The sequence below is a fragment of the Lutra lutra genome, chromosome 14 (genome assembly GCF_902655055.1).
Source record: "Lutra lutra chromosome 14, mLutLut1.2, whole genome shotgun sequence".
In the NCBI taxonomy this organism is placed as follows: Eukaryota; Metazoa; Chordata; class Mammalia; order Carnivora; family Mustelidae; genus Lutra; species Lutra lutra.
This window is the reverse complement of record NC_062291.1, coordinates 56,714,398-56,738,977: the sequence shown is the minus strand read 5'-3', so window position 1 is coordinate 56,738,977 and position 24,580 is coordinate 56,714,398. Positions and strand designations below refer to the sequence as shown.

General features: G+C 37.6%; 2 protein-coding genes across 8 annotated transcripts in view; one reads left to right on the top strand and one right to left on the bottom strand.

Annotated features, from left to right (window-relative positions):
* The window catches only part of CC2D2B (coiled-coil and C2 domain containing 2B), a 106,596-nt gene extending 102,420 nt beyond the window's left edge, over positions 1 to 4,176 (bottom strand). Inside the window, exons 1-2 of one of the 4 annotated variants that reach the window (XM_047702018.1) lie at positions 4,109 to 4,176; positions 1,525 to 1,634 (exon numbers count right to left, since the gene is read on the bottom strand). The gene's annotated coding sequence lies outside the window, so the exon portion shown is untranslated. Of the gene's footprint in view, positions 1 to 1,524; positions 1,635 to 4,056 lie in introns of all 4 variants that reach the window. The other 3 variants (XM_047702016.1, XM_047702015.1, XM_047702017.1) reach the window with 3 other exon arrangements.
* Positions 4,177 to 4,451: 275 nt separating this feature from the next.
* The window catches only part of LOC125084556 (uncharacterized), a 64,534-nt gene continuing 44,405 nt past the window's right edge, over positions 4,452 to 24,580 (top strand). For 3 of the 4 annotated variants that reach the window (XM_047702022.1, XM_047702020.1, XM_047702023.1), the window contains exons 1-4: positions 4,452 to 4,554; positions 19,097 to 19,172; positions 21,483 to 21,614; positions 23,769 to 23,892. In XM_047702022.1, the coding sequence (XP_047557978.1) occupies positions 4,526 to 4,554; positions 19,097 to 19,172; positions 21,483 to 21,614; positions 23,769 to 23,892 (361 nt within the window). In that variant the 5' untranslated portion in view covers positions 4,452 to 4,525. Of the gene's footprint in view, positions 4,555 to 19,096; positions 19,173 to 21,482; positions 21,615 to 23,768; positions 23,893 to 24,580 lie in introns of those variants that run through there. The other variant, XM_047702024.1, reaches the window with a different exon arrangement.

The following is a 24,580-nucleotide window of genomic DNA, read 5'->3' as shown; positions in this document are numbered from 1 at the left end:
CAAAGAAATACACTATCACCTTTAGTATATAGTAAAAATTCAGGTTAATGTAATAAGACACATAAAAGAAGAAGTATAATTATTAGGAAAGGGAAGACAAAGTTATCATTGTTTGTAGAACATAGTTTTTTTTATGTTTTGTGTTGCTTTTTTAAAAGATTTTATTTATTTATTTTGACAGACAGAGATCACAAGTAGGCAGACAGGTAGGCAGAGAGAGAGTGAGAGAGAGGAGGAAGCAGGCTCCCTGCTGAGCAGAGAGCCCAATGCGGGGCTCGATCCCAGGACCCTGGGATCATGACCTGAGCCGAAGGCAGAGGCTTTAACCCACTGAGCCACCCAGGTGCCCCGAGGATAGTTTTTTATAAGTAGAAAACCCAAGACACTCAATCAAAAAGTTCAGACACAATTAGAAAGTTTTATATATATATATATATATATATATATATATATATATATATATATAATATATGTGAAAGTTAATAGCTTCCCTATATATTAATATAATAAAGATCACTTCCATAATAGCAATAAAACAAAAACATTTTCAAAATACCTAGAAATAACTTCAATTAAAATACGTGGGAACCCTCTGAGAACAATAAAACTTCAGTGAGAAAAAATATCTGATTAAACATGGAGATATATACCAGAGGCAGGAAGATCAGTTAGGAGGCCATTATAATAGTCCCAACGAGAGATGCTAGAGATCTGAGTCAAAAACGGAAGTGGGAATGGAGTGTGGAGAAATCTTCACTTAAAAGGTAAAAGTCACAAGATTTCATGAGCAATTAGATGGAGAAGACAAAGTGAGGGAAGAACCAATCCAGGTGTTTGGTTTGAGTCACTGAAAGGTAGCATCATTTTAAGTATTGTCAAAGTAGGAATGTAGTTTGGGTAGGGATCAATAAATTTTTGGATATTCCTAATGGATGTTTATGGGACATTCAGGTGAGAAATCCAGAACATGATTAAAAATACTGTGCTAGAAGAGAACAGAAGAACAGAAGAGAATCAGGTCTAAATTCTTTGTTTAATCAGTAAAGAGACATTAGGAAATTATTTAAGACTTTAAAATATCTTTAAGATTCTTTCTACTAACATACCAAAATTAGGCACAATAGGAATATATCGCCAGGAAAAGAGAATTTTTAATTCACTTTGCATTCTGCAAGAATGTCTAAAACGACCTTCAAATCAATTCCTGGCTTACTGATACATACATCTGTAATTTTTATCTGCTAAACCCAGGGAAACATCAGTGACAGCACCTCCTATACATATCTCTATTATAATTAATTTAAAACATTATACAAGAAATTTTTAACAAAGGTATTGTTTTGCATATCTGGAGATGTTTCTAACCTGGTTCATTTATCATTTCATAAATGATATAAGATAAATAAATGATTATGGATTAAATAACAAAACTCATAAATAAAATTGAAGATCTGGAAAAAAAATTGCATTTGCTTTTTTTTTTGAAAATTTTGCGTAAGGAAAAATTGTGACTCAGACTTTTACCTTCTTACAGCAATTCAGCTCTCTTTATTGAAAAACTGGCTCCAACAGTTAAAGCCAATCTTCTCTTCAAGGTTATTGCTAATTTGCAATTCTTGCAGTTAAAGCTCTTTCTAAAGAGTAAGGAAATTGAGGATTAGCTATTTTTGTGTCAGATGACCTAGAGGTCTATAGTCAAAATCTGAGAATTAAAGTCTAGTTGTTCATTTAGCCTTTTCTGATCCAAATGTTTGCCTCTTGCTTAGCATTTAGAAATCTGAGTTCTGGGCGCCTGGGTGGCTCAGTGGGTTAAGCCACTGCCTTCGGCTCAGGTCATGATCTCAGGGTCCTGGGATCGAGTCCCGCATCGGGCTCTCTGCTCAGCGGGGAGCCTGCTTCCCTCTCTCTCTCTCTCTCTGCCTGCCTCTCTGTCTACTTGTGATCTCTCTCTGTCAAATAAATAAATAAAATCTTTAAAAAAAAAAAAAAAGAAATCTGAGTTCTGCAAATTTACCCAATTGTGCCTTTATCACTATTGTGATTCCTGAAATGAAATTTTATGTTGTGTATAAATTTAACACTAAATTACCTTGATTACTTCTGTCACATGCCATTTGGTTTCAGGAGTGTTAGCAGAATAAAATTACAGAAAGATCTCTAGCATATGGAATGGTCACAACATGCATATTCTGATATTTAGTAATATTTCTTAATTATGAAGTAACTAGGAATTTATTTCTCTTTGAGTTTTCTTCCAGCTCTTGGAAATCTTTCCAAATGTATTAATCCACCTACCTTCCTTAGCAGAACTGAATTCAGTCCCAAATCCGACTTTATCTTTATTTTAGTTCATCTATTGTCACATAGTAAGATCAGTCCTTTCTGAACTCCCTTATAGCAGTGTTTCTCCAGTCATGCTTTCCCATACTTCTTTGATTTGCATTGTGATGCTATACACAAAACTTAAAGTCTTCCTCCAAGTTATAGTAAAATTAAGGCAATGGATAGCATTTTGCCAAAATCAAAATTTATTAAATATATGGCAAATATACTGGTACTAAGGTATAGAAAAGGTGGGATTTAACAAAAAGATATTCTACAATTAGGTAAATATAACAGCATTATTTCACAATGTTTTACAGAAAGCATCATGACTTCCAGGTGTTTCATTAACTGATGAATTAAAAAATGAATAGCTTTTAGTTAACTATCATCTTATTTTCTAAAATAAAAAAACTAGGAACATGTAGATTGACAAAGGATTTTCTGTGAACTTCTATATGTCTTTAAAAGGCATCAAAACTAAATCACCAGGGCACCTGGGTGGCTCAGTGGGTTAAGCCTCTGCCTTCGGCTCAAGTCATGATCTCAGGGTCCTGGGATCAGCCCGGCATGGGGCTGTCTGCTCATCGGGGAGCCTGCTTCCCCCTCTCTCTCTCTGCCTGCTGCTCCGCTTGCTTGTGATCTCTCTCTCCCTCTGTCAAATAAATAAAATCTTAAAAAACAACAACTAAATCATCCACTGCACACAGGACTAAGCCCCCAAATCACCATAACCTGCTCTTAGAGGTCAAGAAAGATTTGGGTTTACTTCCCTTGAGACTTCAGGTACATAGAGATTGATTAATGCCAAAACAAGTCACAAAAACTGTGGCATACTTTAAAAGTTTATATCTAACACACACACACACACACAGAGACCATGTAATGTAATTTTGCCATTCTCAAGTTAATCACAGGATTTATAAAAATGTATTAATTCATGGAGCAACACGGGCCATGATGTCCAGAAACGGCACAGGTAAGTCCTGTGATGATGCGTTTTACTTAAACCTGACATATATCCCAGTGCCCTTACTTATGAGTCTCAACTGGAGAGAAAGTCAAAATGAGGCCGTTCCTGAAAGTCAGGCCAAAGGATCGCCGTGTCTACTCTCCCACCTAAGCCCTGCTCACCACTCTCCAACATAAACCTTTGATTATAGTCTGATCAACCTTCTTTATATTCCCTGCCACATTCATCCGTGGATTTTTGCAACTTCCTTCTAACCTAGAGCATTCCACGTCTCAAATGCTGATTCAAACCCCACAACTTCTGGGAAGTTTTTTCTGACTCTGGCTCTTCTGTGACCTCCAAAAGCATTGCATTATGATTGTAATTTTTGTTCATTACATCCTACTCTGCAAGTTCATCTTTCTCCCTACCCTAAAGCGAGGACGAGAGCTGGGATCCACACTCATCTCTCCTCCACCAATCCTAGCAAGATGTTCAGCACAAAATAGGCACTCAATAAATAACATGGTCTTGGATTTGATGCAAATCAAGCACTACTCTCTAATGCTGCAAAATGGAGTGGTTCTCAACCCTCTTAACTCCCTAAGGGAATCAATGACGGGTAGGATAGGACTACAAGTCCCAGCGGCCTCTGCGGGACTGTGCCTGGGTCCAGGGGGCCGCCGCCAGTTTAGTCCACAGAGCTGGGCTCCAACCAGACAAGGTATCGGGGTGTCTCACAGGGAAAGTCAGGGGGCTTTAACAGGAATTATGACATTCACCTGGATGGACAGTGCGCTCTTGCTATTTATGAGCAGCTAAGGCAGGACGCACCATTAACCGCGGACTCTCCGAGGTCACCAACCGCCCCGCAAGGTTCCTCACCACAGCGCCCGTAGCCCGCCGCTTGCTTAGCGTTCCCTGCTCTGGGACTGACGTCAAGGCCGTCCAGGAGCATGCGCGGCGCGGCCCTCAGCTGGCTGGGTCCCTGGCTCGCGCAGAGCGTGCGCCTTCGGGAATCTTCGGTGCGCTACGTCTGCTCACCCGGTACCTGCGCTTCTGACTGGAATTGAGGCGTCGGAGCCTGTCACTCCGGCTCTGGCCTGGGTCTCTAGCGCCTGCGGGAGCGCCAGCTGTAATCACCTGCGGCCCGGGTGTGTGCGCTAGGGGCCGCAGCTCCTGGAGGTTTGTTCTGGAAGACAGCTGAGAGCGCGGTGTCCTGGCGCGTGGGAGCCCCGCACCTCTCGAGTCATGGTGAAGAAGAACAGTATCCCCAACGGGTGAGTACCCGGCCGCGAGCTCCCCGTCCGGCGCGGGCCCGCGGCGACAACCGGAGTGGCTGGAGTCCCGGGGGACACGCTCGCGAGCCCGCTGTCCGCGGTCCCGGTGCGCCCTGTGGTCTCGAGCCGGCGTGCAGGGCGGGCGGCGGGGACGGTGGCGCTCGGGCGCCCGCGCGATCCGCCGCCTGGACCGCTCCGGGAAAAGAGGGTTTCTTTGATTTTAGGGTGGCATCCCACGGGGTGCCCTAAAGATGCCAAGAGTTTTTTTTTCTTTCCGGCGATTAGTGTGAGTGTAACCAATTCAGTACTTTTAAAAGCCTCAAATTAGGGGCGTTTGGGTGGCTCAGTCGGTTAAGCGTCTGCCATCAGCTCGGGTCATGATCCCAGCGTCAGCGGGGAGCCTGCTTCTCCCCCTGCCTCCCCTGCCGCTCCCTCTGCTTGTGCTCGCTCACCGTCTCTCTGACAAATAAATTAATAAAATCGTTTTAAAGCCTTAAATTAGGGCACGCAGGACATGCTCACTCGGGTCCTGTCGTCTTTGCTTCATAAACGAAACAGCTTACGTATATTTTCTTTTCCCAGTGACTCACCCGGAGTTAAAATAACGAGTTCAGTGAAAATGTTCTGTGTTTTGAAACTTGGCCCGGGAAACTGGTGGGGTTGAAGTTAGGAGACTCGCTAGTAAGGAAAGCAGCGTGCGATGTGATGGAAAGGCTTTCTTCATTCATTCAGACCTTCGCCACGATTTCTAGCCGCTCTCAGCGCCAGGCGTTGTGCTTGGAGAAGGAACTTAGAAGGTGGTTAAAACTTCTAACAGCCTTGTATATTTGGGAAAGGGGAGGTGTGGAAGTGAAGAAAACTGCAGCGAAATAATGTTCCAGGATATGTTGGTACGTTGTGGCATATGTAGAAATAGAACTTGGAAGTTCCGCTCACTTTCTTATAGGAGATATTTGCATACCGCTAAATGTGTCCGAGCCTCGAAAATTGTCAGAGTAAAATCCTTGCTGGGTCTCCCATCTTGAATTTCTACTGTTCTTCTGCTATGGGAGTTTAGGAACAATGATGGTGAAAGAAGGAAACGTCGAGTAATACTTCATTCAATAGAAAGATTATAGGCTAAGTAGAATATGAGTGCATGTGCAAATAATATGTAATCTGTGCTGTTCTTAAAGTCACGTAATTTCTGGAATTATTATACAGGGATACTGGTTTTGTTTTTTAAGATTTATTATTTTAGGGAAGGGTTGAGGGGAGAGGCAAAAGGAGAGGGAGGAGAACATCTCAAGCTAACCCTTCCTCATCTGAGCTCTGAAGCCTGATGGAGGAGGGCTCCATCTCAGGACCCTGAGATCATGACCTTTGTGAAATCAAGAGTGGGAAGCTTAATAGACTTAACCACCTAGGCGCCCCAACAGGGGTACCATTTTTAAAAATACATATAGCATGCGGGGCGCCTGGGTGGCTCAGTGGGTTAAGCCGCTGCCTTCGGCTCAGTCGGGCTCTCTGCTCAGCGGGGAGCCTGCTTCCTCCTCTCTCTCTGCCTGCCTTTCTGCCTACTTGTGATTTCTCTCTGTCAGATAAATAAATAAAATCTTAAAAAATAGCTTTAAAAATACATATAGCATGGATTTACTGATATACTATTATAACTACACTTCCATATGTGTTGTGAAGTATATAGGCCCAAATAATGAACAGGCTAAAGTGAGGTGGTGTAGGATTTGAGATTGAATACTCCATAGTTTGTAGTTTAGAGGGGTAAAACAAAAAAATCAACCCTAAATTTTTTTTAAAAGATTTTATTTATTTATTTGGCAGAGAGAGAGAGAGAGATCACAAGTAGATAGAGAGGCAGGCAGAGAGAGAGGGGGAAGCAGGCTCCCTGCCAAGCAGAGAGCCCAATGTGGGGCTCGATCCCAAGACACTGAGATCATGACCTGAGCCAAAGGCAGAGGCTTAACCACTGAGCCACCCAGGCGCCCCTAAATATTTTCAGGTTTAAAGGAAAATAGTATCACTCCTGCAGATATCTGGATACCACTCAGGCTGGTCTCCAAATCTCACTTGCCAAAGTATTTTGCTTCAGTTTTTGTTTGTTTGTTTGTTTTGTTTTTTTAAGTTGCTGTCATTTAAAGGTCTGGAGCTTTCACATGAAAATTTAGATTTCTTCAAAAATCAGATTTAAGAAACCAGATTTGTACATGGCAATAGTAAGTGATTTGCAGCTGCCTTCTCTACAAAAAGTAAGCCTCTCCAGTTTCCCATCCCCTTTTAGCCTCTGCAGCACTAAGACTTACTGTTGATTGACTTTATCATTTTATCATTTCTTTATTTGGGACATATTTTACTGAGGTATGTCAACCGCATTTGAATTTGTAAGTCCAGCTGTAGACGGTAAATGGGAGGAAGGAACTTAGTTTATTATATTACTTGTTTCCAGAATAAAATGTCATTTTGAGTGCTGCAAGGCAGTGCTGTGAACTGTTTTGTCAAAAAGCATGGTTACCTTCCATATTGTGAGCCTCAGAAGATGACAGCACTTCCAATATCCCTAAAGTTCCTTAAGTTGGTGAGCTGCAGTTTTGGCATCCGAATAGCCTGGGTAATCATAATATTCCTGGTCCTGCCTCCCTCCCACCTGGGATTATGAAAATGTGACAGGGAAATAGGAAAGTACTTTTGAACCAAAGAGCCTCTAAACAAACTAGTTGCAGTAGCTCTAAAATAGCAATTTTCTTATCTGGAGGTATAGATTTACTTTTATCTTCCAATGATCTCTCTTCCCAAAGTTGTTTTGGTTTTTTGTTGTTGTTTTGTGTTTTTTTGTTTGTTTTTATTTATTTTTTTTTTAAGATTTTTTTAATTTATTTATTTGACAGAGAGAAATCACAAGTAAGCAGAGAGGCAGGCAGAGAGAGAGGAGGAAGCAGGCTCCCTGCTGAGCAGAAAGCCCGATGTGGGGCTCGAACCCAGGACCTGGGATCATGACCTGAGCCGAAGGCAGTGGCTTAACCCACTGAGCCACCCAGGCGCCCTGTTTTTTGTTTTTAAGAGAAGAGAAGAGATATGGCTACAGACAAGAGATACTGTAATTGGGATTGATTTGGAAAAGAGTTTCAAAGTGGGGCAGCTGGGTGGGTCAGTTGATTAAGCATCCAAATCTTGATTTCATCTCAGGTCATGATCTCCGGGTAGTGATATCTAGCCCAGAGTCGGGCTCTGCAAGCTCAGCAGGGTGTCCGCTTGAGATTTTCTGCTCCCCCTCCCTACCTCTCTAAGACAAATAAATAAATCTTAAAAACAAAAAAAAGAATAATGAATACTGTTATGCTGAAAAAATAAAAAATTAATAAAAAAAAAAAACAAAAAAAAGAATTTAAAAATGTGCAATTGCCACTTTAAATTACACAGGATTTTAACATGAGTTTAGTTTTTCAGAAATGTTCTCTTTATTTGATCTGATTGGAATACTCTTTTATTAAGTTCTCTGCCTTATTATTTTTTTCTTTGAGAAATTTCCCTTTGTTAGAAGGTCTGTTCCTGGTGATTATACTTCAGATTCAGTCTTTTTTTCCATGTAAAATTCTGTTCATTGCTATATGAATCCTAACAGGTATTATATATGTTGTGACAAAGTAATCACACTGAGGATTTTTATCTCTCATTCCGCTGTATTTGTATTCAAAATAATTTGGATCCTCAGTCCTATACTACTATGTCTTCCTCCATTTGCCCATTTTTCAGAGCTTTTCTGTCACAAAACCAGAGGGTCTGCCATGAGAAGGACACCAGGTGGGGAGACAAAGTCCCTGAATCCTGAAATTGGGAACAGAGTACTATCATATTGATTCTTGCCAAACACTGAGTGAATTTAAGCTGGGAACTCACTGTGTAATGTAAATATTCAGAATGGATTTGTATTTTCAAGCAGTATTCTATAAACATACTATCTAGAGATCAAAATACTGCCTTACCTTCCAAACTATCTCTTTCATGCTTCAAGGGATACCCTTTAATTCTTTTGAAATTTGAGTTTCTCATGGGATTTTAAGCTGTAATTTTATTTTCTGAATGTCCATATTAATGACAGATGATTGTAAACATCATTAATCTTTTTTTTTCTGAGTTTCATTGATTGCCTGAGTTTCTTGAAGTTCTTTTTTCTTTTAATAATATAGTCACCAAAGCTAACACTGTTGTTTAACCTTAGCAACCAAATAAAATTCTAGAGTTTTGGGCAGCTTGATATTGAAACAGTACTATGAGAGTTTCATTTAAGATCAGAGATCAGTAAATCCCATTCTACTTCAAGTTTCTTTCTTTCTTTCTTTCTTTTTTAAATTTTATTTATTTATTTGACAGAGATGCAGTGAGAGAGGGAACACAAGCAGGCTTCTGAGCAGGGAGCCCGATGTCGGGCTCAATCCCAGGACCCTGGAATCATGACCTGAGCTGAAGGCAGATGCTTAACAACTGTCTCACCCAGGCACCCCTACTTCTAGTTTCTATCATACTCGGTAACCACACTGATAATTTTTCATAGACTTATCCTCACAGTTTCTCTCTCCCTTGATCATCAGCCTTCTTCCAGAGACATTAACTCTTTCTCTGGACTCCCCATATGTGATGTAAATAAATTCCTCTTTATCCCTTCTTCTTACAGAACATTCTGCCTCCTGATATTTGGAGCCTAACTCTCCCATAAGGCCACTGCTTTCCCAGCAGCTCACCACATTGGAAGTCATGCCCCACATACCACAGGGGGCATTGATATGCTCCCATCTCCTCATTGCCATTGTTAGGCCACTCCATCCTACCCTTGTAAAACATAATGGAATCCCTTGTGTAATTACCATCTACCTTTCTCTTCACCATTGTTTATCAGCTCCCTCCTTACTCCCTCATTTTTTAAAATGAATTTAGCACCCAGCTTAGTCTTCATTACTCAAGTCCTACAAGACCATGATGAGACTAAAGCAGTCACGTGCATCACATTTCCAGCACCTGAGATGACTGTCTATGGGACCTCAATATCTAAGACTATTCCATATTAAAAATCCTAAATTCTAGCATTCTCCTCTCATTTGTCTATTCCTCTCTCCCTCTTCCTTATTTTTCTATATTTAATCTGCGACCTCATAAAGACCCTGTCCTTTGACTAGTATTTTATCATTATCAGCCTCTATGTAGAATAACTTTATTCCTTGTCTAGCCACACTGCTTGGTTCATTATTTACTCACACCAGTATCTAAAATTTCCTTGCCTTTTGTCTTTCTCTGCTTTTGCTTTCTGCTCTAGTTCAGTTTAGTCATTTGCTTTTTCAACTCATATATCTAAAGATAATCAAGTTCTAGTACTGAAAAATCACAAAACCAGTTTATCGTCATGACAATGTATCATGTTTCATAATAGAACTCAGCCATTCTTTTCCTTTTCTACCCACAGCTACTATTCTAACTTTTATCACTTTTAAACCTTCTATTCCCTCTTTGACCTTGTACTTTCAGCAGCTGGTTTTGTGTTTTCAGAGGAAATAGACTCTCAAGTGAATTTGTAACAGTGACCACCAGGCAAACTTAACTTCATCAGCAGATATCCTTTTCTTTTGTCTCAGCTAAAGAGGTGTGCTTTTTACTATCCAGTTTTACTAACTGATCCTATATGTATGCTAGATCCCATCCATTCTGTCTCCCTGGGGCCGTGCATCATCATTTAACCTTTACTTTTCTCTTTAGTATGCCTTTTCTCACCTCCCTGCATCAGCTTCATTTCCCTTATTCAACAACAAAAGAACAGGAAGAAAATGTCTCCACTTGGATTATCCTCTGATTTCCGCTCTTTCCTCTCCCGTACTGTCAAATTTGTGGAAATAGTTACTTCCCACTCCCCACATCTATTACCTCTTCCACCTGCAGTGTTCTGGCTTCCATCACTTATCTGCCACTAAGGACTTTCTTTGATAAACCCAGTGTATCTTCTTAGACCTCTTAAATGCACTTGGTTCTTTAGACCATTGCCCAGTCTTGAACTTCCCTTCTTTGGTTTCTCTAACATCAGATTCTACTTTTCTTTTCAGATCTCCTAGAGCATTTTGAATTTTCTATACTTGTTCCTCTGGAATCTCACTCTAATCCCTTTTTTCTAAGATTTTTTAGTCATTTTCTTCTCTTTGGCATATGAACATGTTCAAGTTCATCTTAAGAAAAGCAAAAAATAAAAAAAAGAAACATTAACTGTTGCTTTCTAGGATTTTGTCCTTTATCTTGTTCTCTTTTTATTTTGTTCTCTTTAGTAGTCTTATAGCCTCAACTACTGTCTGCAGGATAATGAATTCCAAATCTATTCTTAGCCTACACTTCTTACCTGAGCTCCAGACTGACTATGGATACCTTTACCCCAGTTTCCAAAACTCTGAATATGCAGAGCTTAAAACCAGTTTTGCCTCACAAAACTTATTCTCTTTATTTCCTGTTTTTTGAATGAAGCCAGTATTCAGTCACCCAAGTTAAAACTAGAACAATTCTGAAATTCCATTTTTTTTTTTAAACATCCCACACACAGTCCACAGGTTATCTGATTCTGTCTCCTAAACAGCTGCTCTTTGGAGCCTACTTTTCTCCTCATTGTTCTGCTTTAGCAGCCATCATCTCTTGACAGTAGCCTCTTAATTGATGTCTTTGTCTCCAAGTTGTCCCCTTCTGATTCATTTTTAAAGTTAAATTAATTAAAAATTTTTAAATTGAAGAATAATACACACAATATTACATTAGTTTCAGTTGTACAACATAGTGATTCAACAAGTCTATACATTATGCCATGCTCACCACAAGTATAGCTACCATCTGTCACCATACAACACTATTATAGTATCATTGACTTTTCCCTATGCTGTACCTTTTATCTCCATGACTTATTCATTCCATAACTGGAAACTTGTATCTCCCATTACTCTTAAGCCATTTTGCCCACCCACTCATCCCCCTCCCCTCTGGCAACCATCATTTTGTTCTCTGTATTTATGGGTCTGTTTCTGCTTTTTGTTTGTTCATTCATTTGTTCTATTTTTTAGATTACATGTATACCATATATGGTATTTGGCTTTCTATGTCGGACTTGTTTCACTTAGCATAATATCCTCTACATTTATCCATGTTGTTGAAAATGACAAGATCTCATCCTTTTTTATGACTGAGTAATATCCACTGTATACATACCAGATACATATGTATATCACATGTTTTTATTATAGAAGTATAGTTGGCACGCAAGGCTACATTAATTTTTAGTATACACTGTAGTAATTGGACAAGTCTGTACATTTTTAAAAATTTTTTTAAAGATTTTATTTAATTATTTGACAAAGATAGAGATCATAAGTAGGCAGAGAGTCAGGCAGAGGGAGAGGGTGAAGCAGGCTCCCTGCTGAGCAGAGAGCCCGATGGGCTCGATCCCAGGACCCTGAGACCATGACCTGAGCCGAAGGCAGAGGCTTAACCCACTGAGCCACCCAGGCACCCTCAGTCTGTGCATTATTATACCACATCTTTTTTAACCATTTGTCTATTGATGGACACTTGGATTTCTTCCATATCTTGGCTATTGTATTAATGTTGCAATAAACATGGGAAACATGGAGTGCATATATCTTTTTGAATTAGTGTTTTTGTTTTCTTTGGGTAAATAACCAGTAGTAGAATTACTGAATCACATGGTATTTCTATTTTTAATATTTTGAGGAACCTCCATATTCTTTTCTACAACGGCTGTTCCACTTTTCATTTCTACCAATAGTGCACAAGGGCTCCCTTTTCTCCATATTCTCATCAACACTTGCTCTTTCTTGTCTTATTGATTCTAGACAGGTGTAGGGTAGTATCTTGTTAATTCATTCTTTATACTGTCACCAAACTGTCCTAGTAAAATGCAGGCCCAATTCCCTATTTTCATTTCCTCCATCTGGTAAAATCTGAGCTCTTTACATGGCATATATGAACTGTTTTCTCTCTTTATAAGGTTCGTTTTTTTAAACCACTCTCCAGCATGCATGTTATGCTAAAACCATATTTAACTGCTCACTGTATCCTGTGGCATCATGCCTGCATGCCTTTTCATGTGCCATTCCTTCCTGGAATGCCATCCCTTTTTCCCCATAAAGTTTCTACTCAAGCTTTCTTTGTAATGCTGTCCCTAATTCTGTTCCGTGGCACTTTATGGTAATTGTCTCTTTCTCCACCAGACTAAACATTGTTTGAGGGCTAACACTGAATTTCTCCATTCATTAGTACTTTATAAGTTTGCTGAGTGAATAAATGAATAGCAATGAACACAGTATCTTCAGGTAACAGTGGGTAGTTTGGGTGATAATCAGGTATTAACTTTGGGAAAGACCTCAGAGACAGTGTGGTCTGCCTCTTCATTTATCAGATACAGAAACTGAGAACCAGCAAGGACCAAAGCACCTGTTCCTCAGGCATGGCATATTCATGAATGCCTTCATATATTGTTTTTGTTCTTCCCTCTGCTTAGAATGGAATGTTCTACCTTACCATGTACTACTTGTCTGTGGATCTTGTTTTTTCAGGGTTGTCCTTGGACTACCAGCTTCAGAATTACCAGGAATGCTTATTTAAATGCTTATTTAAAATGCAGATTCCTGATCTCCATCACCTCTACTTCCCCCCGTACTCTTCCTCTGTATAACAAGCACACAAAGAGAGAGAGAGAGAGAGAAGAAAAATATTCATTCTAAGATGAGAAAGGAACTGTGTTAGTATACTGCAAAATCACAAGCTTTCAATGAATCTTTTATTTTCATCTTTGTTACTTAAAAAATAAAAGCAAACTGGACCCAAAGTATATAGTAATCAGAACAAAAACTAATTGAAGTTCAGATTTGCTGTTGCTCATTCCCTAGCAAAACCTCTCTCCTAAAAAGTGCTCTTGAAGTTCAGTTTTTCAGTGAGATTGTTCCATGTGTTTGCGGAAAGATGAAGAGGGTGATGACTTTCAAAGGCATCCTTCGACATTTAGTGGTTGAAGATGAGAACACTTGAAGGCTTGAGAAGAAAACGAGGCCCAACTGATTGCCTACATATCTCCATAAGATTGGAAGTGCCCTAATGGGTAGTTGATCTCCCTGACTTAAAGACATAGTGGCTCTATACAGAAGGTGTCAACAGAAGCTGCTGATTACTACAGAAAAGTGAATGTTAGGTTAGCTAACTGGAAAGGGGAAATAAATAAATACTATAACTGGTAACGGATAATTTTCCATGCCAAAACTACTTTTAACTACTTTTAATTCTAGTAGGTCCCACCTTTGGAAATTCTGATTAGCAGGCATAGATTTGGAACAAGACATCTAATATTTCTATAAAGAATCTTTGAAATTTTTTTATATATCTGTGGTAGAGATCCACTCTTTAAAGGGAAAGAACCCAATCAAGTACTTTTTTAAGAATTTACATTTAAGTGAGTTTGTCCTCTATCTAGGTAAGAGTTCTAGCTCCTTTACTTGCTCACTAAGGTACCAATTTTATTGTCTGTCTGGATTTAAGAAAAAGTAATGATTACTTACCATGTGCTTAATGCTTGGGTTTGGTTCTTTTTATCTGTGGTGTACACGTAAAGCCTCTAGCTCATATAGATCTGATATCAGCAAATGATATAAAACACCAGCATACCAGATTCTTATGAGACAGTAGAATCCAGAATTGTCCTTTCTTCACTTCTCAAAAGCTTGACTTAAAGAAGTTGACCAGCAGATCATTTCAAGACTCTGTAGTCCATCCGTTTCTTCCAGTGGATCAAGCTGAACCACTCCCCATTTCCCCTCCCTCGGCCCCTGGCAGCCATTAATCTACTTTCTGTGTAGATTTACCTGTTCTGGACATTTCATTTAATAGAATCATAAAGTCTGTGACCTTTTGTGACTAGCTACTTTCACTTAGCATGTTTCAAGATCCATTCATGTAGCATACAGTTCATTTCTTTTTATTCCCAAGTTGAATTAATTTTTTAAACTTGAACATTTTTAAACTTATTTGTTTTTTTTTAAGATTTTTTTTAATTTATTTGACACAAAGTCTAGGAATGTAAATTGTTATTACTACGACCTTATAATTATCACCAGATAATTTTTACTTTTATCCAGCTCATGATACCAGTCTGACTCATTTGATTAAATGTTCACTTTCTCCCAGATATGAAGGTTCTTAGTTTCCATATTTCTATAAAGTAGAGTGAGAATTAGTTTTGGTCAACATTTACAGATGTTACCAGCATTCTTCTGGTGTATTTGTTATTGCTCTCAGTGGTATGTGCTGATGGTATAACAGATTTGATTTTTGTATTATATGATTAATAAGAAAAAAATCAGTTAACATAATGCACTACAAAGCCGAATACAAATAAGTTTAAAAGGGGCGCCTGGGTGGCTCAGTGGGTTAAAGCCTCTGCCTTCGGCTCAGGTCATGATCCCAGGGTCCTGGGATCGAGCCCCGCATCGGGCTCTCTGCTCCTCAGGGAGCCTGCTTCCTCCTCTCTCTCTGCCTGCCTCTCTGCCTACTTCTGATCTCTGTGTCAAATCACCAGAATGTGGTTAAGCTCTGGTTCCAGAAAGGCTAATCAGTATTAGTAAAATTACTTCATTTATCTGTACTTTCATTTACTTTTCTACAACTTTCTGTTTAATTTCTCCTAGAATCACTGTATTTATTTGTTATTTATTTGATGTGTACAGATACTATTCCAGTTAGGTAAGATATTGTTACATGTCATTTTTAGTGGGGTTTATGGCTCAGGGAAATATTTGTTCATATGTTTTTATGGCCCCATCCTAATCTTTTATTAGCATAGAGTTTATTGAACATACACTATATACCTACTACCATTCCAAGTGCTTTGTGAGGGTAAGACTTAACAGAAGAAATTTAGAGACTAAGACATAATAAGAGCTTGCTGAACTCTATGGTTCAATGAGTTAATAGAAATGGCAGTTCAGAGAAGAAAGAACTCAAAGGAGATTTTTTTTTTTTAGGGCAGAGTATAACTAATTATATTTTTTATTATGCCATTGTTTGTTTCCTGTTTTTATTTTTAAAAATTTCAGAACTTCAGAAAAGTAGGAATAATACAGTAAATATTTTGTAACCTTTGCCCTAGAACCTAATTTGCCACATTTGCTTGATCTTCATATGTATACATATGCACTTATCCCACTTTTTTTTTAACCACTTGATTTAGTTGCAGAGGCCATAACAGTACACTCCTGAATACTTCAACATGTATCTCCTAAAGACAAGATAATTTCCTTTTTAACCACATATAATCATCAAACTTTGGAAATTATACATTGACACAATATTCTTATAATCCATATCCAGGTTTCCCAATATAATTATGATGGAGTTGTTTTTGATCCCAGAAGAGTCATGTGTATATTTAGTTGTCTCTCCAGTCTCCATCTACAATGGTCTTTATTTGGTCTTTCATTATATTGTCATTTATTCAGAGTCTAGACCAGTGTTTGGCAAAATATGGCCCATGGGCTGACCCAACTGTTTCTATAAATAAAGGTTTTTTTTGACAAATAGCTGTACTCCTGATGCACAGACTGCCTGTAGCCGCTTTTGCGCTGCAGTGGCAGAGTTCTATGGTTGCAACAGAAACTGTGTGATCCACAAGCCTCAAATGTTTACTATCTGACCTTAGAAGTTTGTTGATCCCTAATCTAGGCAGTTTGTTATGTATGACCCTCTTTTTGAGTTTGCTGATCATTTCCTTAATTATATTCAGGTTAAACTTGTTTTGTTTTGTTTTGTTTTGTTTTTGGCAACAGCGCTACTTTGGTATTGTTATATCCTTCTCAGTATACATCAGGAGGTACATGAGGTCAATTTGTCCTATTCTTTGCGATTTTAAGTTGTGAGGGTGTTTTGTAATAAAGGATGACTTTATGAAAGAAATGATGTTTTAAACTAATCCGCAAGGATAGGGTAGTATTTGAATAGGTGGAGATATTTTTCTAGTAGACATTGTCTGTAGCCTTCTTCTGTTCCTGCTTTTATTAATCCTAAATTAGTATTTTCATCCATTCACATGGCTGGCATGATTGATAGCTCAACAACTTACTGGTCTGTTGGTAGCAGTCAGAACATTATAGGTTTTCTCCATACAGTCTCTACCTTTTATTTCTTTGTTTAATTTTGCAGTGGTAATTGGCTTTTATCTTACATTGTGGCCAAGAATTCTGTAAGCAAGATTTTTTGGATTTGTGTAGAGTACTCTAAAGATTTCTATCTTCTCTTGGAGTGTAATAAAATTTTATCTGTCTGAAAACCAGAATCCCAAAAGTATTGCGTTCCAGAAGCAAATCTTGGGAATGTATATAGATTCACTTACTTTTCTTTTAAAAATAAAAGTAGCTGAACAGGTAATTTAAATGAAGTACTAGTTTATTTAGATACCATCATTTATGTCATTATGGAAGCATTAGTTGTGGGAATAAATGGATTGAAAAAAGTGCATATTACAGTAATAGATGTAATAACGTTGGCAATATTAGCAGATGGTCCGTTATTGCTTCCATATGGTTCCTTTGTATTGTTAGTACAAAAAGTACAGCTTCCAGCTGGATATCAAAACAAAGATGAACATATTTATGGAATTATTGTAGTATAATTGAATGCCATTCATAATAGTAGAATTAGATGTGCTGTTGAGGAAAGGATAAATGTCAGAAGTATTCAAGGGCATCTTATTCCACAAGTGAAGAATTCCGTCAAAGAAATGATCTTTTAAAAAAGTCACAAGCAAAAATCTAAGAGTTAGTGAGTTATTTAAAGGTAAAATGAGGCCTTTTTATTTGTAAGTAAAGCCTTTTACTATGCTAGAAATCATTTTCTAATTTTTAAAGAGAAAGAAACCTAGTCCAACATCATTGCTTTGTTATTGGATTATGGTAGCATTTGGATTGTCTTTAAGAACTTGAGAAACTATATTTTTCAACTTCAGATAAATTATCAGAATCAAATTTCTGTTCTTACAAAGCAAAGGACTAGAACATAGTTATCACTCCTTTTTTGAGGGATAGTTTTGCTGGATATAGAATGATACAGAATTCTTGCTTGGCTATATATTTTTTTTCCACATTTGAATGTCATCCTATTACCTCTGACCTTCATTATTCTTAATGACAAGTCAGCTGTTAATCATGTATAAACAGTACGTTAAATAGTGATTTTATGAAACCAAACTTATTCAACATTTATTTAATATTTATGGAGTATCTGGTGTGGCAGGCATTGTACTGTGAGGAAAGACAGACGTGGTCAGTCTCACAGTTTATGATGAAGAGAGAAACATGATTTGCCCAAAAAAAAAAAAAAAATCACATAATCCTGTGTATAGTTACAAACTGTTAAGTGCCAGGAAGGAAGGTGAAGGGTATGTCTAATGGGAATGGGTGATAACAGAGACGTTCCTGAGAACTAGTACTGGAGCTGCAAGCTGAAGGTGACTAAAGGAGTGAAATGGGAGAAGGAATAGTATGGAACATTGCAAGGACTAAGGAAAGGAAACAGTGTGCAGCCAGAGCCTGGAGAAGAAAAGGATGGTACAGAAATGAAGCTGGAGAAGTAAGCAGGGGATTAAAGTGCTCATCTTGAGAAACATTCATGTGTTTTCATTGGGATTTCGCAAAAATAACTTGGGAACAATTATATGACTAGGAGTTCTTTTTAATACCAGATTTCTCTTTGTTATTCATAAAAAGTCATCATAGATAAATCAAAATATTTAAAGTTAACGAGCTATAGTTCTTAATTCAGGATTAATCAGAAATTAAAACAAGACGTATCCAAAATAATCATGTTGAGAAAATGATTTGTTTCCTACTTACTAAAAACACCGTGGGTTTTGGGCACCTGGGTGGCTCCGGTGGGTGGGTAACTAGCTGCCTTCCGCGGAGGTCACAATCCCAAGGTATTGGGATCAAGCCCCACATCGGGCTCCCTGCTCAGCAGAGAACCTGCTTCTCTCTCTCTCCCTCTCTCTGTCTGCCACTCTGTCTACTTGTGCATTCTATCTCTATCCCTCCGTCAGATAAATAAATAAAATCTTTTTTAAAAAACCACTGTCGGTTTTCATATTTTACTTTTATTATTCCCACATTTAATACCTTTTACCGCTTTTTACTTAAAATGTAATCAGTGACAGTGATGCAAAATTCATAAACTATTTTCCTTCTCTTACTGTTGCCCAAGAAAAACAAAGACAATATCATTTTGGGCATTGGAAGTTTATCAGGAAGGAATGCTGCCTTATTTACTGTCGAAGTGCTGTACCTACGTAAAACCTTCCATTGTTTTTGTGTTTTTTGAGGGAGGAAGCAGTAAATTAAAATTCATGCATGATAGCACTCAAAAAGCAACTAACCAAGAAGTGTAGCTTTATTTATTAAAAAAATAGTCTCTTTATTTACCATCTTGAGTTATTAAAATATTTGTATTATAATTTAGTTGTTTATTTTCATTGCAGGTGGAGGACTGTGACGCCAATTGGACATCCTCTACCTGGAACACGATTTATTGCTTTTAAAGTTCCTTTAAAGGGAGTATGTATATCATTTTCTCATCTATCTTATAAGGAGAATTGGGACTAATGTGATCCATGTTTACTTAATGTTATGCTTTTTTTTTTTTTTTTCATAAAAATATGTGAAATTTCCAGCAAATGTTTGACAATATGGAAGGAACAGTTAATTTTTCATGTAATTATCAGTTGTTCACGCTAGTGTAAGGGAGTAGTTTTGGACTAATTTTTTAATAACAGCTTTATTGGTATGTAATGCACCTATTGACATTCACCTATTTAAAGTACACAGTGGTTTTTAGTATGTTCATGGAGTTGGGCAGCAGTCACTACAAGTTTAGAACATTTTCATCACCCTTACTTCCTCCCAAATGCATAGTAGCAGTCCCTCCCCTTTCTCCCTCATTCCCACCCCCTGCCTCCTAGACAACCACTAGTCTCCTTTCTGTCTTCATAGATTTGACTGTTCTGGACATTTCCTGTGGATGGAATGATAATATCTGTGACTAGCTTCTTTAGCATAATGTTTTCAAGGCTTACCCATGTTAGTGTGTATCATACCTCATTTCTTTCTGTTGCCAAGTTGAATTAATTTTTTAAGGGTTCAACTTGCTTTATTGAAAGCATTTAACAAGATTAAATACCTTTTTGAGAGAAAATATCTTGAATCCTAATTTTATTTTTGCTTTTTATATTTTGATCTACTTAAAAGTTATAATCCAAAAATAAAGATGGATAACTTTCGAGTAACCACCCCCCCACGAAAAAATCAGCATTCCTTTACTAATTTGTGAAACCCTTTGCATAGAATTTCCTAAAAAAATTGAAAGATACTTGAAACCCATGCCATATTTTACATGGCCTCAGATCTGTGGCAGCTTTAGTTTCTCCTACTTGCTCTGACATTGGGAATGTGTGAGCACACAGTTCAGAATCTTTTATACTGGCCTCCTAATTTAACTCAGATTTTTCCCTTTCACAGGTCTTTTAGTTACTTTTTTAATATATTGAGAAGTAATTTAAAGTTACTTTTTAAATATATTTAATATAATTAATACTTTAATACACATACCATAAAATTCACCTTTTTAAAGTATCTTAGTGGTTTTTAATATAGTCATAGAGTTGTGTAATCAACACTAATTTCAGATCATTTTCATCCCCTCAAAAAGAAACCCTTTACTCATTGGTAGCCACTCCCCATTTCCCCTCCCTCGGCCCCTGGCAGCCATTAATCTACTTTCTGTGTAGATTTACCTGTTCTGGACATTTCATTTAATAGAATCATAAAGTCTGTGACCTTTTGTGACTAGCTACTTTCACTTAGCATGTTTCAAGATTCATTCATGTAGCATACAGTTCATTTCTTTTTATTCCCAAGTTGAATTAATTTTTTAAACTTGAACATTTTTAAACTTATTTGTTTTTTTTTTTTTAAGATTTTTTTTTTTTATTTATTTGACACAGAGATCAGAAGTAGGCAGAGAGGCAGGCAGAGAGAGAGGAGGAAGCAGGCTCCCTGAGGAGCAGAGAGCCCGATGCGGGGCTCGATCCCAGGACCCTGGGATCATGACCTGAGCCGAAGGCAGAGGCTTTAACCCACTGAGCCACCCAGGCGCCCCTTTTAAACTTATTTGTATTCGGCTTTGTAGTGCATTATGTTAACTGATTTTTTTCTTATTAATCATATAATACAAAAATCAAATCTGTTATACCATCAGCACATACCACTGAGAGCAATAACAAATACACCAGAAGAATGCTGGTAACATCTGTAAATGTTGACCAAAACTAATTCTCACTCTACTTTATAGAAATATGGAAACTAAGAACCTTCATATCTGGGAGAAAGTGAACATTTAATCAAATGAGTCAGACTGGTATCATGAGCTGGATAAAAGTAAAAATTTCTGGGTTAAAATCTTAACTGCCATCTAGCCTGTGATGTTGGGCAAGTAATTTAACTTTTCAAAGCCTCAGTTCAAATGAGAACTCTACTACAAAACTATTTTTCACTCATGGTTAATAACTTTATTTTAAACTGAATTTGGTGTAAGAAAATTCCAGTGGATCCAAGCAGGATAGTCCCTTTTTAAAGTGTTCTGAGTCCTTGGTGACAAGGACATATATAAAATCACTGAAGCAGATGATGTAAATATGTTTAGGCTCTTCTCACAGCTCCAGTTCATTATGAGATTTGCCAGTGTTCTTAAAGCTATGACACTTTTCACTGATTCTTTTTGTCTTCTTATGTTTTTTCTCTTCCTTCTTTATTTTATGTTAGGTATATTTTATCTGTATTTCATAACCTTACTGTTATTTTTCATTATAGGCAGTTAATCAGAGACTTACTCCAACCCAGAAGTTTACACCAAAAGATTTGATAAGTGCAATAAAAGCACTAAATGTGGAACTTGGATTAATTATCGATCTAACATACACCACAAGATATTATGAAGTTAAGGTAAAGTTACAAATGTATTTTGTTATCATAGATACATCTTGAAATAGAAAAGATTTTTTAATATTGCATTTTAAAGAAAGCAACTCTATGGTTATTTTAATATAAATTTCAGAATTTCCCATGTGGAATTTATTAGAGATCTTCTTAATCCTTCACGTAATCATATAGTACCTTTTTTTCCTAAAATCATGGATTATGCAGAGAGGAAAAAAATGGAATATTTTTCTTCTAAGAGAACAAACAGTGTTTTTTGAACTTTTTTTTGCAGCAAAATCATTTCAATTAAATCTTGATCTAAAGCCCATTATAAAAAGCAGATAAACAGGGAATTGTGCTGGCTGAAGCAGGAGATTAGGATCCACTAGGCCTCATCATCCTCCAGTCCTCCCCTGCCTGTCCCAAGTCTTAGTGACATGACTTAGCTAAGGCTGTGGAGAGCAAGAGAATTTTAAAACTTTGTTACAGAGGAAAATAACTCTTGAGCCTTGCTATTCGATTGGATTGGTGCCATCAAAGATGTCATCTGTCATTCCTGCCCTGATTAGGTGACATATAGTCTTTGATATCTTCAACATACATGTAACTAAACACACCATCATTTCTTTACTTCCATACCACTGCTTCCTAAAAATATAAATTTGCAGTCTCTTCAGCTGCCCTATTTCACCTGAGAGCACCATTACTGAGCGTATTGGGTTTAAATCATTTGAGTCCTCTGTCTTCAAACCCTGTAGATTTTTTCCTTCTAAAATGTATCTCATTTTCTCCAGATCTTTTACCTTATTATTCAACAGCTAGCCTTTTTTATATATCTTTGACTAGTTGTGCCTAAACATAATTTTCATGCCCATTCCAGGTCCTTCCTAAAAAAAAAAAAAATATCAGGTCTCTCTGCCCTCCCCACTGTTTGAATGCATCACATCTAAACTCCTCTCTCTGTTTTTCAAGGCCCAATTTAATCTCACCCCCTTCTCATCAGGCTCTTCTCTGTTTCACAACAAACCATCTCTTCACTATCTCATGAACATTCTTGATTCTGCGTCTTAAGTCATTCCAGAAACTTGGAATTTTTTCCTCTCTCTCCCTGTCCAAAACTCTACCTGTTCTTCAAGGCCTAACATTTACAGCTTTTGCTGGACTATTATGTGTATTTTTTTGGCATATAACTGTTCAAAGGTCATTATCCTTATTTTTCCAAAACTATTACCTTCTCCTAGGATCTGACCATAAGCATTTATACTCATCACCTTGATATTCTTTAAATGAATATTGTTAGTTGATTAATTGATTTTACTTAATTGATTAATTGATTTTACTTAAATGATTAAATTATCCCTTCCCTTTTTAGGGTCTCCACTTTAGACTCCCTTGCAAACTTAAGAATGAGTCAGGAAAATATTAAAATAGGCTTACTACATAACCTAAGCTGATATCTAGAATTGTAACACCAAGTATGGAGTTAACACTTTATCTTTTTTAAGATCTTTTATTTATTCGTTTGAAAGAGAGAGCACATGCAGGGAGAGAAGCAGAGGGAGAGGGAGAAGCAGACTCCCCACTGAGCTGGGAGCCCAATGTGGGGCTCAATCCCAGGACCTGGAGATCATGACCTGAGCCAAAGACAGATGCCTAACTATCTGAGCCACCTAGGTGCCCCTGGAGTTAACACTTCAAGCTAGTATATTATGTTGACACTGTGCCTGCTTTATCACTTGAATCCTTATCATTGGCCTCTAGGAATTAGGCCTATTTTATAGCCTCTTTTTATGTAGACTACAAAAGAGTTCCACACAAATAGGGGCACGTAGATGGCTCAGTCTGATGAGCATCTGACTCTTGATTTAGATCTCAGGGTCATGAGCTTAAGCCCTATGTCAGGCTCCATGCTTAGCAGGGAGTCTACTTGAGAGTCTCTTTCTCCCTCTGCCCCTGCCTCCACTTCTACACAATGCTCACTGTCTCTTTCTTTCTCTCTGAGAATAAATAAAATCTTTAATAAAAAACAAAAGAGTTCTGCACAAATTGATCTGAAGTGTGCCTTCAGTATAATCATTGTACCTGATCTAAAAAATACTGAATGGTAAGTTTCATTAGGTTGAAGAATATGTTTTTTTAATGACATAACTGTTGCATTCTATTTTCCTTTGTTTCTAGGATTTACCTAAAAGCATTCATTATAAAAAACTTTATACTGTTGGACTTGAAGTCCCTGACAATGCTACTATTCTGCAGTTCAAAAAGTGGGTCAGAAAGTTCCTGTGGGAAAATGCAGAAAATGGTAATTAATAACCTTTAATGTAATCAAAATGTTTCTATTTAATTAACAAATATTATTTTAATAGAAATTATTGTAGATCACTTAAAGATGATATAATATACATATTTCACTTAAATACTTCTAGTTAAAAGGACATTATCAAAGATTTTCTTTAGATTATAATCTATGCATGCCCCTCACTTAAAAAAAACTTGGTTTGAAGAAAGTAAAGCATACAGAAAAGGTACATTGAGGGATGATTCTTTGCTTTACAGATGGATTTCCTACAGCATTCCTTAAATGCTGACAGCCCAGGACAGACAAAAATATAACTCAGTATTTTAAAGTTGACTTAGAAATAGCTTTTGAAAGAATATGTAGCATCGGGGCACCAGGGTGGCTAGTCATTAATGGTCTGCCTTGAACTCAGGTTAAGATCTCAGTGTTCTAGGATCAAGTCCCGTATCAGACTCCTTGCCTGGTGGGAAGCCTGCTTCTCCCTCTCCTATTCCCCCTGCTTCTGTTCTCTCTCCCACTGTGTCTCTCTCTGTCAAATAAATAAATAAATAACCTTAAAAAAAAATGTAGTATAAAGGAAGGTACATCTTAGTCTTTTTGATGTACAGTTTGGCTTCATACAGAAAAGAAAGATAAAGTCTTATGTAAACCTTTTAACTCCATGAATGTATTTTGGGGGATGTCTTACCTA